This window comes from Chrysemys picta, chromosome 3, assembly GCF_011386835.1.
Source record: "Chrysemys picta bellii isolate R12L10 chromosome 3, ASM1138683v2, whole genome shotgun sequence".
Lineage (NCBI taxonomy): Eukaryota > Metazoa > Chordata > Testudines > Emydidae > Chrysemys > Chrysemys picta.
Window position 1 is genome coordinate 208148036 of NC_088793.1, and position 18751 is coordinate 208166786.

Genomic DNA, 18751 nt, shown 5'->3' on the forward strand with positions numbered 1-18751 from the left:
CCAGCATTACAACTGGGGGTAAGGACTGCAAGTCTTGCACCTAGCGAATACACTTCTAAGAAGGAGCAGCCCATTGATTCAGCCTATACACTCTCTTCCTAGAGTGTGATCCTAAATTAACACACACACTCCTAGAGTTATCCAGGGAATAAATTAATGCCATGGAACTCAACAAGAGCTGAATGTAGTGAGCACTAATGTGGCACTTACACGTTTTCAGATTCCTTTCTTATACATGATGCTACCTGGAAAATGCTGTTCAGCCCCATTTCCTACCCCACAAGGGATTGTAGCAGTGGGGATATAAGCACAAAATATCAGGGGATTTATTTCCTTGTGCTGTTTTTACAGCACTTTGAGGAATTTGTATGCAAAGCGCTTTGTGAGACTAAATTACTATTATTACACAGTATTAGAATAGCCCACCCATTAGGGGCATCCTGAGATTATTTTCCATTCTGAACTGAGCCTCTTAATCATTCTTTCCTCATTTCTGCTGGGATGAATGTTAAATCAGATCAGAGATTTCAACCTTAATCAGATCTTTTATATCCTGACACTAATTCAGATGCACAAAACAGAAGCAAAGGGACAGGAATGTTAGGCTTTAAAAATATACGAGCTATGTTCTTGATTGGTGTAAATCCGCATTGCTCCACTGGCTTCAGTGACTACATAGACAGAACCTATGATTTGCCTCTAGTCTCTTCTCTATAACTAGGAGGAGGAGAAGGTATCTCTAGGTGGAACCATAGAGCTGAAGTATCACTCCACTGAAAACAGGCCTCAGAGCTGGCTTATATATCAAATGGAAAATGATTTGGGAAGTCTCTTCCTTCAGGGACAGTGTACACATCAGAAACTTCTGTGCAATGTGCCATGATTGTCTTAAGGCTTGCCAGCACTTTCCTATTTCAGAAAGCATACACCATCCTCTACTAGCACAGACAGAATCCAGGAAGAACAGCATCTAATATTTCACGGTAATGAAGGTGACAGAGTACGAAGCTCATGCTGCATGTACAATATGTCTGTTTAGCTCCGTTGTAGTGGATGTTCTTTACAAGTGAATATTAATTAAAATCACAGTACTGTAAAAGAACATTTAAAATATAGGCCATGCCATCTGCTACTCAGCACAATGACTGACTACGTAACAGCCAGTAGAGCAGTGCAGATCCAAGGGGGAGATGCACGGTGGTAGTGGGCTGAATGGGGCAAAATCCCCGAAGAAAGTAAAAAGATAAAACAAAGGCAAGACAATGCGAAGAGTGGGAGGAAATTACAACTTCCCACCCTTATTCACAGTGGGCAGTACCTTAGGCAGAGCCGACGCTCCAACTTGCACTGATGTAATTGAAGGGATGGTTTTTCCACTGATCTAGTTAAACCAGTGCACATTTCTGTGGGGACACTATTAAACTCAGCAATTTAGCTTATCGTGGTAAAGAGTCAACTTCAGCTAAGTTGACACAAGCCAGATTTAAATCAATGTCAGCGTGTCCATGCAGGGGTTTTACAGCAGTTTAACTAATTTGGTCTTTAATTAAGAGAAGGCAAAGAACTCCAGAAAGAGGAAGAATCCACTCCAAAGCGGCACATTGCACAAACTGAATCTATACAAAGCTGAGAAAGTCAGGTACCCTGGTGTGTGGGGACTTTGAATGTACACACCTTGCATTTGCTTGTCACATAGTCCAAGCTGACAATGACCTTGATAGAATCTCTCAGCAATTGTCACTCAAGTCTTTGAAAACCTCTGCAATGTGTTAAGCACAAACAGGCTTTTGCTTAAATATCACACATGCATGCTTCTTGTTTCACCTATTTCCTTAAATATTTCCTGTTGACAGTCACCAAAACCTTCTCTCCTCCCCCACCCATTTTGAGTGCTCCTACACTCCTCCGACAGAGTTTGTAGCACTGCAATGAAGTCAAAGCCACAGCTGTTCTATTCTGTACTGCCCAGTAAATTCAGTACTTTGGAGACCAACACAGATGTTCTTGGTCTTAGAAACAAAGTGTGCTCCTTATCTACTTTCTGCTTCTGTCTTTCCATTCAATAAATCTAGTAATTTGTGCAGCAACTCACAATCCATTCTTGGGTCAAACTTTACTTACAAATTAGTAGAAAAGTGTTAACTTTTCTGGGTCACTACTTTTTGTTAACACATGATTCAATGTGAATATGTCTAGCTACCTGGCAAACATTCATAATCTTATTCCAACTGAAGTTGATGAGAGTTTTGCTGGTTTTTTTTAATGGGAACAGGAGCAAGTCCATTAGCAGAAGCCATATACCCTTTGTGTGACTGAGAAAGAAGAATCTAAGCACTGAAATGCCCTATTAAGAGACGTGTTTCTAAGAACAGCCCTTATTTATTCTATAAAACAATTTAGTGCCTCTAGAATCATTTACAACAGTTTACCTTTGGTGTCACTCTAATTCAAAAGCTAAACAGTCTAGTCTCTATTCTACATCATTTAAAACTAGACCGAAAATCACACCAGCTTTGAATCATATTATCACTCACAGCACAGACACCACTGCCTAATATTAACACTAAGGCCATGCCTCCACTACGACTTACGTCACTCAGGGCTGTGAAAATAACACAACCCCCAAGCGACATAAGTTTTGCCAGCATAAGTGGTCGTGTGCACTGCGCTATGTTGGTGGGAGAGTCTCTCCTGCCGACGCAGCTACCACCACTCACTGGGGCTGGTTTAAGTATGTCGACGGGAGAGCTCTCTACCGTCAGCATAGAGCAGCTACACAAGAGATCTTACAGTGGCATCGGTACAGCTGTGCCACTAATATAGACATGGCCTAAGAGCTACCTTAATTTCTCTCTCTCTCTCTCTCTCTCTCTCACACACACACACACACACACACACACACACAAAAATTCTCACTCATAATCCCTCTCTCACCTTATACTCACCCAAATACTTTCAAATGGATTCTTAAAGTATGGTTTGCTAATTTTTATGCCCGTTCAGTTTTATTCTCTGGTGACATACCGCTGCTTCCAAAGACAATGTTCCATAGAGGACAAAGGCCAATTAATAATGTAAATTACATTGATTGTGAAAGGTGAAATGTAGCTGACACTATGGTCATCAATTCACCTGCTGAATCGGCAGTGGATGGGAGGCTAGGGAAGTGGGAGGGGTCTCCTTTGGCAGAGGAGAGGGAGAGGGCCGTGTGAGGATATGTGGACTATTTCTTTAAGTATGTAGCAAACAGTCAGGCAGGAGGGGAGCTGGGGAAGGTTCAAGGCCGAAGCTGTAAATCTTTGTGAAGCACAGAAAGGGAGCCAGAACGAACGCTGGCTTCCTCACTGTAACGGAGTTCCTTGTTCAGTGAGAGAAGAAAGTGATTCTTTCCCACCATCACATGACGGGGAAGAACAGGAGCCGGTTGTGGGGGTAGGAGCAGGGAAGGGTCTAGAGGAGGATTTCCTTCAGTAAGAACAGTCGAGATGACCTCAGGGTATGTCTATAGTGCAATGAAATGCCTGCGGTTGGCCCATGTCAGCTGACTCAGGCGCACAGGGCTGCTGAATTGGGGTATAGAGGTTTGGGCCCGGGCTGGACACCGCAAGGGGGAGAGTCCCAGAGCCTGGGCTCCATCCCAAATGCAAACGTCTACACCTCAACTAAAAAGCCCCTTGGGCTCGCGGGGCTCAGGCTGAGTCTGCTGGCACGGGCCAGCCACAAGTTTCGATATACCCTCTGGACTAGACATAGCCAATCCAGGCAACAGATTAACAATATGGGTCTGACTGTCACTCACACTAAACCCACCCTAAACCACTCTGGTCATGTAAAGACACCTAAGGAGCAGATTATATTTACATCCAAGTTAAGGCACCTTTCCGTTACTAGAGCATTGCACAATGGCCTTAGTGCAGAGGTGGGCAACCTACGGCCTGCAAGCCACATCCAGCCCACGGGCCCGTCCTGCCCAGCCCTTGAGCTCCCGGCCGGGGAAGCTAGCCCCTCTCCCCCGCAGCCTCACCTTGCCGTGCCGACAGCGCTCTGGGCAGCGCGGCAGCGTGGCTTGCTCCGGCTGGGCAGCGCGACTCAGGAGCGGATTTACCAGTGAACACAGGGTGCACTGGCACAGGGCCCCCCAACAACAGGGGGCCCCAGGGACCGGCACTCAGGCAGCTCAGCACCGGCGACCCCCCACGGGGGGGGGGCTGCATTGTGGGGGCAGGGGAGCAGGGAGGGAGACTCATCTGCAGCCTCAGGGGAGCAGGTGGGTGGTGTGGGTGGCGGAAGCACGGGGAACGTAGCTGGAGGTCTCAGGAGGACACCGGGTGGCGGCGCAGCCGGCTGGAGAGAAGCGGCGCTTTGAAGGGGAAACTGCTGCTTCTCTCCAGCTGCAGGGCTGCCCCTGCTCCTCCTGAGTCCTCCGCCCATCTTCGCAGGGCCACATTCCGAAAGGGGCTTCAGAGGGGGGGTTGGATAGGGGGTGGGGTCCCGGGGTGGGCGGTTGGGGGGCGGGGAGTCCTGGGAGGGGTCGGTCAGGGGACCAGGAGCAGGGGGGGTTGGATAGGCGTGGGAGTCCCGGGGGGGGAGGCACGTCAGGGGGCGGGGGTGTGGCTAGGGGGCAGGGCAGTCAAGGGACAGGGAGCAGGGGGGGTTGGATAGGGGGTGGGGTACCGGGGGGGTGGTTAGGGGTGAGGGTCCTGGGGGAGGGCATGTCAGGGGGCGGGGGTGTGGATAGGGGGCAGGGCAGTCAGGGGGACAAGGAGCGGGGGGGGTGGATGGGTCAGGGGTTCTGAGGGCGGGAAGTGGCGGATAGGGGGCAGGGGCCAGGCTGTTTGGGGAGGCACAGCCTTCCCTACCTGGCCCTCTGTACAGTTTTGGAACCCTGATGTGGCCCTCAGGCCAAAAAATTTGCCCACCCCTGCCTTAGTGTAACTGAGAGACAAGCCTCACTTCATTAAGATGGGACGCACAAGAACCAGCCTAAGCACACTGATGAATTACGGACGTGCACTCCTGCTTTCTGCGAGATGGCTCAGTGCAAAAGCCCCATTAAGTCGCAACATGGCCACCCTTCCGTTACTGTCAAATAAAGCTACTTCATTCACACGGGGAGGGCTGCAGACAGCAAACTGCAAAACAGCATAACAACTTCTCCCCATGTCCCTCCTGAAACAAAACAAAGCACTTTTAACTGTCTTCTCCTATGAACTCTAGTAGCAAAACAAATACCCTTGGCTACACAGTTCTATTTTCCATAGGGAAAAAGGACAAACAAATACCTAGGCACAATCTGTGATTCAATCTTATAGTTTGCTGTACCTTAAGTTGTTTTTCATGATAAAAAAAGTCCAGTTTCAGTTTAATTCTCAAAATAACTACTGTGTGGTTTCCATTTCAGACAGCAGCCTTTCAGTTTCAACTGAACAATGAAAATTGTTTTCTGCTTCTAGAGCTGGTCAAAACTTTCAAATGTTCAAAATTTCAATGCAAATGTTTCATGAAAAAACATTGCTGGGTTTCAGCCAGTTTAAAGAGCAGATCAAAATTTGCTGAAAACTCAAAATGTTAACAAAATGTGTTCAGGAAAAAAAATCTCCGAAAGGTGGCAAAGTTGTCACCACTTTCTAACCATTCCATGATAATTCCTCGTGAACATGTTTTTCCTCCCCATCAGTGCTTTTTACCTGTTTGCCACCAGGTGTCAACAAGGGTGCACCGGCTGTCTCCCACTACATTGTAGAACCATTGCCAAGCTTCATGGTTAATTGGTTCTCCCACTAAATCCAAAACAGTAAAGAAATAAGGGTGAATTCTGGTGAAAGGATTTGTATGCAGTGTGCTTTCCCTTCAATATATTTAGGCTTGGAAGAATTAGATTTTATTGGTAAATATCGGTAGGTGTCAATATCACCATAAACACCAAACCATACAAAAATATTTCCATTGACAATAATTGAAATTACAGATAGGCAAAGTAAGAAAAATGCTGCTTGAGAACTTATTACAGTTTGATTTAAGAATATTTGCTTTGCATATTTTGACATGTGATTTTGACAATGTGTTTAACTTTTTAAATCTCAAAGTCTGTCTCTGAATAATTATTGTCTAATTGCCTCCTTAATTCCCCTCAACTATGAAAAAGTAAATTGATAAAAATTGGAAAAAAAATGCTTAAAGCCCATAATTTCGTGCAACTTTGAAAATTTAAATAGATAAAAAAAATTAAAATGCTTAAAAATAATCAATATTATCCATTGAAATCATAAAAAAAAAGGAAAATCGAGTTCTGCCAAGCCAAATCCATTGCATGCCTACTGCATGATCTCAGGCATTTCTGAACATAAATAATTTGTCTACACCTACAAACTACTGATAGCATTTTGCTGAGACATGAGAAGAAGCTTAATGTACCTGTGTAATATGATTAGGGCCCTACCAAATTCACGGTCCATTTTGGTCAATTTCACGATGATAGGATTTAAAAAATTATAAATTTCATGATTTCAGCTATTTAAATCTGAAATTTCACAATGTTGTAACTGTAGGGGTCCTGACCCAAAAGAGGGTTGTTGGGGGGTGTCACAAGATTATTGTAGGGGGCTCACGGTATTGCCACCCTTACTTCTGTGCTGCTGCCTTCAGAGCTCGGCTGCCAGAGAGCGGCGGCTGCTGAAAGCAGAACTGCCGCCAGCAGGAGCTCAGAAGTAAGGATGGGATGGGATGGGATGGGATTGCCACCATTACTTCTGTGCTGTTGCCTGCAGAGCTGGGCCCTCAGTCAGCAGCTGCCGCTCTCCAAACGCCCAGCTCCGAAGGCAGCAGTGCAAAAGTAAGGATGGCCTGGTGTGGTATTGCCACCCTTCCTTCGGCGCTGCTGCTGACGGGGCGCTGCCTTCAGACCTGGGCACCTGGCCTGCAGCTGCTGCTCTCTGGCCACCCAGCTCTGAAGGCAGCGTAGAAGTAAGGGTGGCAATGCCACGACCCCCCCTACAATAACCTTGCGACCCCCCCTGCACCTCCCTTTTGGGTTGGGACCCCCCAGTTTGAGAAATGCTGGGGTCTCCCCCATGAAATCTGTATAGTATAGGGTAAAAGTACACAAAAGACTAGATTTCACGGGCGAGACCAGATTTCATGGTCCGTGACACCTTTTTCATGGCTATGAATTTGGTAGGGCCCTAAATATGATGAACCTCACAGTTTAAGACATTCCTTTCCTAGGACTGGTGAAAAGCAAAAAGGAATCTAAGGGAAGGTAAGTACTAACTGAAGGTAATTTGGGGGGTATTTAGAAAATCAAAATGATGCTGATGCAAGGGCTGTCTAAGCATCCCAAGCCTTAGAATTATTAACGCTCTATGATGCCACAAGCACAACTGAATTTCTTTGGCATCTTTTTCTGGAGAATGTTATTCTCATAAAGGAATCTAGGAAATGGGGGATAATTCAAAGATATTTATTCAATTGCCCTGGCATTGGGCTCTTCATTTTTTCTACATAAATAGTAACTAAACAACTGTATGTGAAACCTGTATTTGAAAGAACATCCATTCTTAGCCATTCCAAGCCAATCCTCCACTGGTGTAAATTGGCATAGCACAACTGACTTCAACTGAGCAACACAGATTTCCAACTGTTGAGAACCTGTCCCGACAATTCCCTTCATAAGAACGTTTAGTTCCTCTCACCTGATCCCAGGGTTTTTAAGGAAGATCTGTCATACTTCTTCACCCACTTATCTCCATACTTCAGCAGCAGGCGTACAGCAGTAGGTGCACCGTAAAACTGATTAATTTTTAATCTCTGTACAGTTTCCCAATAACGACCTGCAAAATCCCAAATATTCTTCTTTAGTCTGTCTGGTTACGGAACAAAGCTACTGTTACAAACGCTGCACACTTAAGTGAACAGTAAGACAAAACTCTACAGCAACTATTTGCTGTATCTATAGTATAATACTGATGGCACCTTTATTACCCTGGGTACATACACATTCCTGGTTTGTATAATCACATCCTCAAAAGAAACGGGACTGGTGATAATAGGAAAGAGAATACATCCCCTAAGGTAGCCAGGTCACACTTGATAGGCTCCTAAGCCATATACATGTGCAATTAAAACTGCGACCATCACTCCCTCACCTGGGTCAGGATACAGCGGAGTGCTTTCAAACAGCACAGAGGTGCCTCCATTACAGAGTGGTCCATATACAACATAGCTATGTCCCGTGATCCAGCCAATATCAGCCACACAACCAAAAACATCGCCTTGCTGGTAGTCAAACACATGCTGCAAAGATAAACAGTGAGGCTGTTTTTGTAATGCTGAAAGAACCAATCTATGCTGCACGGGATGAATTATTTCATTCAGCCATGTAAAGCTGATACAGGAAGTAAGCCTAAACAGACAGAGGAGATATAAGTGCACAGAGGCAAGGCTGGCCTAGGGACTGGAGGCTACAATACCTCTCATACCCAAGAGTGGGCCAGATCCTATGCGTCTCAGTCCTTAAATCGGACGAACTCCCCTTGGTGTCAGTGGGAGTCTGCAGAGTCAACATGAAGGACGTGACCCCACACTGTGTAGGGAGTCACCTGTGCCTGCGCAGTGTCCCACCAATGCTAATGGGCTCCCCAGAGAGGCAGAGCTCATGGCAGGTTGCTCCTCAGGATTTAACCAACGCTACAGTTACAAAGTGTTCTGTTTACTTCCCGTTTAATACCCGGGGTATTAATGAAGGAAACGAGGTATCCGTAGGAGACTCACCGATGTTCAGCTTGCCCCAGGAACTCCTCACTCCAATCTCACAGATACAGCCTTTCACATTATATTTTAGATAAAAGCATCTGGGGCTGATTATACTTCCTCAGCTATCAAAAATGTTCTGCCTAGAAAATCTACCTTCTTGCACCAGCTGATGCATGTTATCAGAGCTGGAAAGTTACAGCTAGATTTACCTTTTAAATAAAAAAACCTGAGAGTTCCACAAAAATCCAACACTCTACTCTGAAATCAAAATCAAAGGGTCATAGAATGGAGCGGCAGGAAAGATCTCATCAGTCAGCCAGTCAATGTCCCTACCAGTGCTGGATTATTCCTACTGTACATTTTCTAGTGCTTGAAAGGCAGTACATTTAAGAGGAAAGCATCTGTGTAGGAAGCAAGACTCTCTGAATGCCTAGACCAAAGTTGGGAACCATCTTCTTGGACTGAGAAGCAAACAGATTCGTGGGCCCCACCTTGCTGCTGTTTGAAGAATAAAAAAAGCTGACTGGTGTGACTCCACCCCATTGGAGAAAGGTTTAACAGCTCACCCCATCGTCTTGAATGGATAATCCTCAAATGTTCTAAAATTCACCTCTGAGCTGAGATTAACCCAAAGACGAATATCTAGAAAATTACAAGTGAGTGAGAGGCTGGGACTAGAATTGAAATCTCATCTAGAAACTTCAGTATAATATATGGATTTCTATTACACTCTTCAGGAGGGGATCTCAAAGCAGAAACCGCAAGAAGTTAAGCCTCACAACACCGCTTTGGGATGGTCGCATTAGCCCCATTTTGCTTATGGGGAAATGAAGGTCCAGTGAGGCTAACGGGCTTGCCCAACATCACATCGCAAATCAGTGGCAGAGACAGAAATACTGAGTGTTAATACAATTTGTTTGCTCTTCAACAGACAAGCGTCACAAAAGGAGGTCCCTTGTTCAGAATCCAGCACCTCTCTGCAGTAAGAGCAATCAGTGCAGTACTGGAGTGCAAAACTAAACCAGTAAATGACCAATGAATTCAAAATGCTCAGGTGGAATCACTGCATCATTTGGATTCTTTACAACCCCCGGGATCTGATTCTCCTAGTAGTGTACTTCCTGAAAGCAAATCGATACTATTTAATTATTAATATGCTCCTGTGTACTTTTCAACTCGATTACACAGATTATGCCACATAATTTGCAAACACTGATGTAAGCAGCCTTGTTAAACAAACAAATGTCCCACATTAATATTGATAAAGCACCAATGGTCATTTTCTGCAAGTAACATTGCTGAAGTACCTTGTGTGTCACAGCAGCATAAAGCAGATACCCAGCCTGAGTGTGAACAATCCCTTTGGGTTTTCCTGTGCTCCCGGAGGTGTACAGCATGAAGAGCATGTCTTCACTGTCCATGCTTTCAGGAGCACACACAGGGGCCTCCTTGGCCATCTCCTAAGACAAGAGAAGTTGCAAAAGAAACACGTTAGCCTCACACAGCAAATCCTTTCATAACACTTCAGTGTTTCACCAGGGTCCTAGCTACGTACAGAAGAACTGTCATTTCTTCAGCTGATGCCATCTTTTTCTGCAGAGAGACTGGCAAGAGCTGAGTATTTACAAAAAGAAAGGCATCGAAGCAGATGAAGAATGACCTGGCATGGATGCTCAAATGACAGGCACCCTCTGTTCCCCTGACTCAGAAACAAAAGAATGTGTGCAGCACACCCCACATAAGCGTTCATGTGGCACGTATGCCACACCCATTCTCTAGACCCACACTTCTGAGAGTCTCAGGCGTTAGAAGAAAGTGGATTAATAAAGCCATCTATAAAAACAGCAGGGACTCTCATAGGATAAAAGTTGCGGAAAATAGAAGTGTGATTCCCATAAGGAGCCACACTTTGCAATAATAGAAAGGTCTTTAGGGGACAAGTTCCATTAGGGAGTCTTCTTTTTCTAATTCACACTTCTCCATTTAATTTTAAGTCACATTTAGGATTTCCCAATGCCTGCCTCCACTTCCTGGCTAGAGAAGGAGCTGAGAGCCACTGCTGACGATACATGGCATAGACTTGACTTTAAGAGAAAATCCACGTTTTATTTTTCCCTCTCCAAACACAGACCCAGCTAACTTCCTAGTAAGAATCCTTTGCTCCCTACTGGACAATGTAACCCCCATGGCACAGTTATCGGTAGAACTCCCAGCAGGGCGCATTCAGGATGCCATGGGCTCAATTCTGGCACAGTCCAGGTGCCAACAAAAGGGAGTGAGGGGAATAAACTCCTTATATCCCTACTCAAGTTACCCTGACCGTGGGCCTGGCATGCAAGAGTATGGGGGTTCCTGGCCTGCTTATTCCCTCCCTAGAACAAGTGACTGGAGAGAGGGTGAAGGCTTAGCTGCAACCCTCACCCCTCCAGGGGGGGAGAGTAGCTGGTCCAATGGTGGTCAGTAGCAATTTGCTGCCAGTATAGGTCAGCAGTAAATCAATACCCCAGCTCACCTCTGGAATATGGAGAGAATAAAGGTGGAATTATGCCTCAGCAGGGGTATCTGAGTCACAGTGCCTCCTAGAGCTACTCCTGGGATGATGCAGTTTATACACCACTCCTTGCTCAGGCCTGGGCCTATATTCAAAATACAGCCCCATGAGGCTGACTCCCTATTGCCTTCCACCCAGTGGTGTCATTTACACCTGTGCAAAGTGGGTGTGAAAACACTCCCATCTGCTTTAACAGTCTTACATCCCCTGGGCCCAGGTGCACCGGCCCAAGGTGCAAGGCAGAGGGGAGTGGGGTCACTGTGCACATATCAACACTTTATGCACCACCCCCTGAAATCAGAAGTCCATTCCGGTGGGAGGCTGATGAATTAGTCCAGGCTACAATCTGTCATCCTCAGCAGACTCCTTCCCTCTTTCATCTTCGAGTTCACCCAGAGCAGCAATCAGATTTTCAGGTTCATTCAGCACTACTTTCCTGCCAGCCTTGCTTACGTTGAGGAGTACGTTACTCACACAAGTAGTCTCATTGACAGTAATTAGACTATTCACAGGGAACTTGATGGGACACCGAAGACAATGGGAATTTTACACTGACTTCAACAGGCTTTGATCAGGTTCCGAGTGCGGTACAACTCAGCATGCCGAAGGGTGGCAGAACCTGGCCCTGGGTTAACAAAATCCAGAGGCTGGTTAGTCACTTCCCTGGATACTGAGTTGGTAACAGCTGGCTCTGTGGTAGGTGAAAATGGAACTTCCATAACCTTAGAGCATTGATATAATACAATTAGGGCTGTCAAGCAATTAAAAAATTAATTGTGATTAATCGCGTGATTGAAAAAATTAATTGCGATTAATCACACTGTTAAACAATAGAATACCATTTCTTTAAATATTTGTAGATGTTTTCTAAATCTTCAAATATATTGATTTCAATTATAACACAGAATACAAAGATTTCAGACTGGTAGCCGTGTTAGTCTGTAGCAGCAAAAACAACAAGGAGTCCTTGTGGCACCTTGGAGACTAGCAAATTTATTTGGGCATTTGCTAGGCTCTAAGGTGCCACAAGGACTCCTTGTTGTTTTTACAGAATACAAAGTGTACAGTGCTCACTTTATATTTATTTTTTATTACAAATATTTGCACTGTAAAAAACAAAACAAAAAATCGGATTTTTCGATTCACCTAATACAAGTACTGTAATGCAATCTCTTTATCATGAAAGTTGAACTTACAAATGTGGAATTATGTACAAAAAAACCTGCATTCAAAAATAAAACAATCTAAAACTTTTAGAGCCTACAAGTCCACTCGGTCCTATTTCTTGTTCAGCCAATCACTCAGACAAACAAGTTTGTTTACATTTTCCCACTTCTTGTTCACAATGTCATGTGAAAAGTGTTCTCCTGGCACTGTTGTAGCCAGCGTCGCAAAATATTTACATGTCAGATGGGCTAAAGCTTCATATATCCCTTCATGCTTCAACCACCATCCCAGAGGACATGCATCCATGCTGATGATGGGTTCTGCTTGATAACAATCCAAAGCAGTGTGGACCAACGCATGTTCATTTTCGTCAGATGCCACCAGAAGGTTGATTTTCTTCTTTGGGGGTTCGGGTTCAGAAGTTTCCACATCAGAGTGTTGCTCTTTTAAGACTTCTGAAAGCATGCTCCATACCTCGTCCCTCTCAGATTTTGGAAGGCACTTCAGATTCTTAAACCTTGGGTCAAGTGCTATAGCTATCTTTGGAAATCTTACATTGGTACCTTCTTTGTGTTTTGTCAAATCTGCAGCGAAAGTGTTCTTTAAATGAATATGTGCTAAATCATCATGCGAGAGTACTATAACATGAAATATATGGCAGAATGTGGGTAAAACACAGAGCAGGAGACATACAATTTTCTCCCAAAGAGTTTAATTTAATTAACGTATTATTTTTTTAACGAGCATCATCAGAATGGAAGCATGTCCTCTGGAATGGTGGCCGAAGCACGAAGGGGCATATGAATGTTTGGCAGATCTGGCATGTAAATACTTTGAAATGCCAGCTAAAAAAGTGCCATGCAAATGCCTGTTTTTTTAATCACGATTAATATTTTTGAGTTAATCGCGTGAGTTAACTGCGATTAATCGACAGCCCTTAATATAATATAATGTGCTGCTCACAGTCCAACTAGTTCTGAAGAACGTTTACCCTGAAATGTCATTAGATGGTCAAAATGTACTTTACATATTCCAGATCCAATAAAAACTAGATGTATTAAAAGACTCAGCCTCTTTCTGCTGGTTCTAATTTCGTAATTCTCTTCCTCTCCTAGAACAATCGTACCGTCACTTTCTCACTGATTTTTACTTCTGAATTATTATACCATACCCTAGGCTTCTTGTCTCTCTTGCTTTGTTTATACTGATTTGAGCCGATTACGTTTGAGAAGAGTAAATCTGTTTCTTAACCATCATTTCAGAAATAACTCAGCAGCTGAGCATCCAGTAAGTGTCCAGAGTGAACTGGTACATGAGAAATCAGGCTGTAAGCATATGCTCTGATGAGTCATCATGTTATCAAGCACCTGAACCCTGCATGAAAGTGTAATGAAATAACTGCTGGTTCATACGAGCAGTGGATTCAGTTAGTTCAGCTGGGATATGGGAGAGGTTGAGGTCTCTCTTAAGGGCAGAGATCTGGAACAGATGTCCTGCAAAAACAACTCCTCTAGGAACAGCTTTTCTTGGAGAGAAAGTTTAGACTGAAATGTATGTTGTTGTAACTTAAATGACCAGTTAAGTCAAACTCTAGGAAGGGGATAAGCTTGGACTATATCTAGCGTGTGTAAACTCTGTTCAGAACAGGGTACCTGTTACAGGATCGTTTCATTTTTACTGGCTCAGTACTTAGCGCTTGTTTCTTCAGTGCCCGTACTGATCTCTCTATTACTGTTTCTTTCCATCTGAAGAGGAGGGATGTTTTAATTTTCTTCTATATAAACTGCTGGAGTTCTTCAGTAGTTACTTATGGTCCATTATCAAACACCATCTTCCCAGGGAGTATATATAATGCAAATAAACTCCTTAGTGGTTTTTGTTAAGGCTGTTGTGGATGCTGAAGTTACTTCTTACTGCTGCTGACCTATACACGGAAGCATCATTTATCTTTCTCAGGAAAATTAATATGAAGGCACTGCCATACTCAAGTCAGCCATTTGCCCAGATGCACAGGTGCTAAGGTGAGAGTGCTCATAACTATCATATGCAAACTCCACAGCCTTTAGCTCAATCTTAATCAAATCCTGAACACAGAAATAGCGTCTCACTTCAGCCACCATGTGACATGTCCCAGAATGCTCTCTGTGCAGATCCTGTCGCATTCTTGCTCCATAGCATGGAGAGATTATCAAATACATTCCCCTGAGGTAAACCACCTTGTTCAGTTGGGAGACTATCCTTTCTCACTAGTGTTCCAAAGCCTCCTCTGCCACAAAATTTGACTGGCCATTTATTGTACACCTACTCATTTGGGAGGGAACAGGATCTTTCCAAGCCTCTTCAGCAGTATTCCCCAAGGACACAAAGCAGTTAATCAGTGTATGAACCAGAGAAAATGTCCTTTTTCCCTATGGAACTCTCCCAAAAATTCAGTGCAACTTTAGTAAACCATCGCCATTACTAAGTCCTGCTGATTCTGGCCTTCAGTATTGTAACAATAAATACATAAGATCAATGCCCAGTGTTGCATGTTCAGTCATCCGATGTTGGTACAGCTGACTCAAGGGTCTGGGTACTGTAACTAAGCAAACTTTTCAATTACAGTGATATTAGTGGAATTGTATCATAATAAAAGGTTCATTGTTATAAACAGAGATTCTTTTCTTATTTGTGTCTCCCATTGCTCCCTTTAGAACAGTGGTTCTCAACCACAGTTACACGCATACCCCTGGGGATATGCAGAGGTCTTCCAGGGGTACATCAACTCATCTAGATATTCGCCTAGTTTTACAACAGGCTCCATAAAAAGCATTAGCAAAGTCAGTACAAACTAACATTTCATACAATGACTTGTTTATACTGCTCTATATACTATACACTGAAATGTAAGGACAAAATTTATATTCCAGTTGATTTATTTTATAATTATATGGTAAAAATGAGAAAGTAAGCAAATTTTCAGTAATAGTGTGCTGTGACACCTTTGTATTTTTATGTCTGATTTTGTAAACAAGTAGTTTTTAGGTGAGGTGAAACTTGGGGGTATGCAAGACAAATCACATTCCTGAAAGGGGTAGAGTAGTCTGGAAAGGTTGAGTGCCACTGCTCTAGAACAGGGTGTTTCCACACTGCCTGCAGCATAGGGTTGTCTCTAATTGGGATGGTAAAGACCAGGCAGGGTGGGGACAAATCCTTTAAAATCTCTGTAAAGTGCCATGAAAAGTTAGGGCCCTGTATAGACCACAAATAAAGGGGGGGGGGAAATGGGGACACTTTGCCAGGATACGGTCCCAGTGAGGGACCCAGCCAGAAGGCCACAAGCTCATCACCATGAGAAATACAGTCAGATTAAACTGTGGACATTTGAATTTGATTAAATGTTATTTATACAATCTCCATATGTTTATCTCTATGCATCTATCCATGTGGGATGGGACAGGGGCCCAGGTTACGAGTGTGCCTTGGGTCCACTGCCATGTTCCTTGGGGGGTGTGCTTTATGTAAAAAAATATTTAAAATATAATACATTAATAATTAATAAAGACAACCCATCTTTTCTTGCCATTTTCAGCCATATGCAATATCACAACTCCTACTCTTTATGGTGATACATCAGAGACTCTGTGGAGTGGTGTGTGTCATAATACCCCAAGGCATTGATTGTTCTTGCTTTTGTTTTCATTTTTTTGAAGTACCATCACACTTCTCTAACTATTTCCAGAGCTTGTCACTCTGCAACAACTCACGTGAAGATTTAACATGGCTGAAAGATCTCCCCAAAAGGGTCGTAGAAATGTAGTAGACTTGAGATGATCATTCTTCAGAAAACATTTTTGAGCCTGGCTGCCAGGACTACAACTGCAAGCTCTTCCTCAGGTGCATCAAATCTGTGGCACAGAGCATATTCCAGATACTCCACATGTGGCTGGAAAACTGACAGGCAGCCTGCTTCCCACGGACTCTGTCCTGTTCTTGGGAAGTGAGCACTTCCCTCAAGATTCTTTAGGTGTCTGTCTGCCGAGATCCGTGTGACTAACTGCAAGTGCCCTTTAAACACTGTAAGGAGACCTGTATTTACAAGCAAATATGCCTCAGACCCTGCATCTAGTTCCAGTCACTTCTAAGCATTTGACAAATCAATCTTACCAAAACAAGCGCCCAATAGGGTCAGAAATAAATTTTACACATCAGGCAAATGATAGATCTCATCATGTCATGTATTTATTGTGACCTTTAGTCAATGCATATTCCGATGGTCATATACCCAAACCAGGCAAGACAAAGTTCCCACGTGCTCCACAGCAAGATGGACTTAAATTTTACAGCACAACCAACGGGTACCTGTGACACTCCAATGCAGCAGCGTAGATTCAGTTCAAATTTGGAGTAATATTAGTGAATTAAATATGAAAATGAATAATTTAGTCTGTGTCAGGATCTTGGGCAAAGGTCGGTAGGACCTTGAGAGCCAGGAACCGAAGCCAAGAGTCAGAGTCAGGAGTCAAGCCGAGAGTCAGAGTCAGAGACAGGCTGAGGGTCAATCCCAGGCATCAGGGTCAATGTTGAGGTTCCAGGGGTCGACTGGGAGTCAGAATCCAAGTCAGAGCCAACATCAATCCCAGGAGTTCAGAAGCAGGGCAGTCATAGCAACCTCTGTGGACTGTGGGTCGCAGGGGGCAGCCAGGTTACAATTGCCACCAAATGACAGTGTGGGGATGTTGGTTGCCTGCAGGCCTGGGTTCAAGTCCTGCTGATCCGTACGGTATCCCTGTGTCATTTATTTTAACACAGAGTTCAATTTCTTTCACACTGTCCCCCTATTTTCAATGTGTCTCAGATTTCTGTATTAAAAACACACAACTACACCACAAAAAAGAGAAGCTGGAAGTTTTTGTCAACTACTAGAGAAAGGAATAGTTAGGGCTTTCGGTACCTTGGATTGCATGGAAGGCAGTTTGGGAGTGTGGGATAAACACGGTACCTGAATGTTTCTACTAAAATGATCAACAAGGAAAGACTTAATACCACTGATAATTATGTTGATATTAAGCTTCAGGATTAACTGGTGCCTGGTTGGTTTACATCTCTCAGAGCAATAGTTTCAGGTTATCTGCAGACTCGGGGAGACATCACTGCCCCAGTTTATACAGGTTCATGGACTAAGATAGTTTCTGACCAACAAGGCAGGCTTGTTCTCGCTAGTGTTTATTATTAGCTGTACCTCCTATTTGACGGGAGCATACTTGGCCCAGTACATGTATTTTCACTCCCGAGTAGTGTTTTAGCTGCAAAGGAGGGATTTCCAGTGGCCAAAGTGCCAAGGTTCTTTGTTTATTGCTTCTGGCAAACTGACACAGCTACTCTGCATCAAGCTGCATGTTCCCGGTGTAACATCTAAACCACATTTTAATGGTCACTCCTTTCTCCCCCAGGCCATGTAGACTGTAAATATTCCCAAACAATCATTCTCAGTAGAGATGGGACAATTACACTGTCCTTTCCATATATTAAGGCCTCTCCTGGGTCTTGTTTATTCCTTCAGCTCCATACAGTATGTCCAGTTTTGGGAGATAAATGACGTTCTACAGAGCCTGACAGAACCATCCTGGCATGTCCAAACACAGCATGGCTACGACTGTAGTAGTAACGATATATTCTGGAATTCCTGAAGCACTTACTCCTTGATGCTTAGCACTGTTGCAGGGAGAGAGGATTTGGGGTAATTTCCAAGCACCAGGCATTGCAGTCCACTGTGGAATGGAATTCAAAGGGCCATCTTCTCAATTGATGCAGCTGCAACATTTAAGGTTCCTGTCCACACTGGGGAGAATCTGTTGTAGTCTGCTCTGGTTCCCTCAACGAAAGACATTGTTCTGGTCATTGCAATTAACCAGTACAGTCAGTGCCTGTTAAACCTCTAGGACACCTGTTGTGTGTAAATGCAAGGCTTTCTACAGGCAGCAGAAGCTCCAGACACTGTAAGTAACACCATTTTGTTTAGAGCACTCTTAGGGCCAGGACCGGCTCTAGGCACCAGCAAAACAAGCACCTGCTTGGGGCAGCACATTCCCAGGGGCGGCACAGCAGATGGTAGCAGTTGTGGAGGTGCAGCTGGGCCCGCATGGCCTCAGCCGCACAGTGCAGGGCGCAGGGCATCTGCAGCACGCGGGCGCCGCTCACCACCTCGGCCAGGTTGTCGTGGTGCACCTCGCTTATGCCGGCCGTGTCGATGAGCAGGCGCAGCACCCCGTAGCTCACCCCCTTCACCCGCAGGATGTCCGG

General features: G+C 44.4%; 1 protein-coding gene across 1 annotated transcript in view; it reads right to left on the reverse strand.

Moving 5' to 3' along the window:
* Positions 1–18751, reverse strand: part of ACSS1 (acyl-CoA synthetase short chain family member 1) — a 70777-nt gene that overhangs the window by 18908 nt on the left and 33118 nt on the right. The window contains 4 exon segments of the mRNA XM_065589940.1: positions 5688–5780; positions 7692–7829; positions 8145–8292; positions 10059–10211. Of these exon segments, the coding sequence (XP_065446012.1) occupies positions 5688–5780; positions 7692–7829; positions 8145–8292; positions 10059–10211 (532 nt within the window).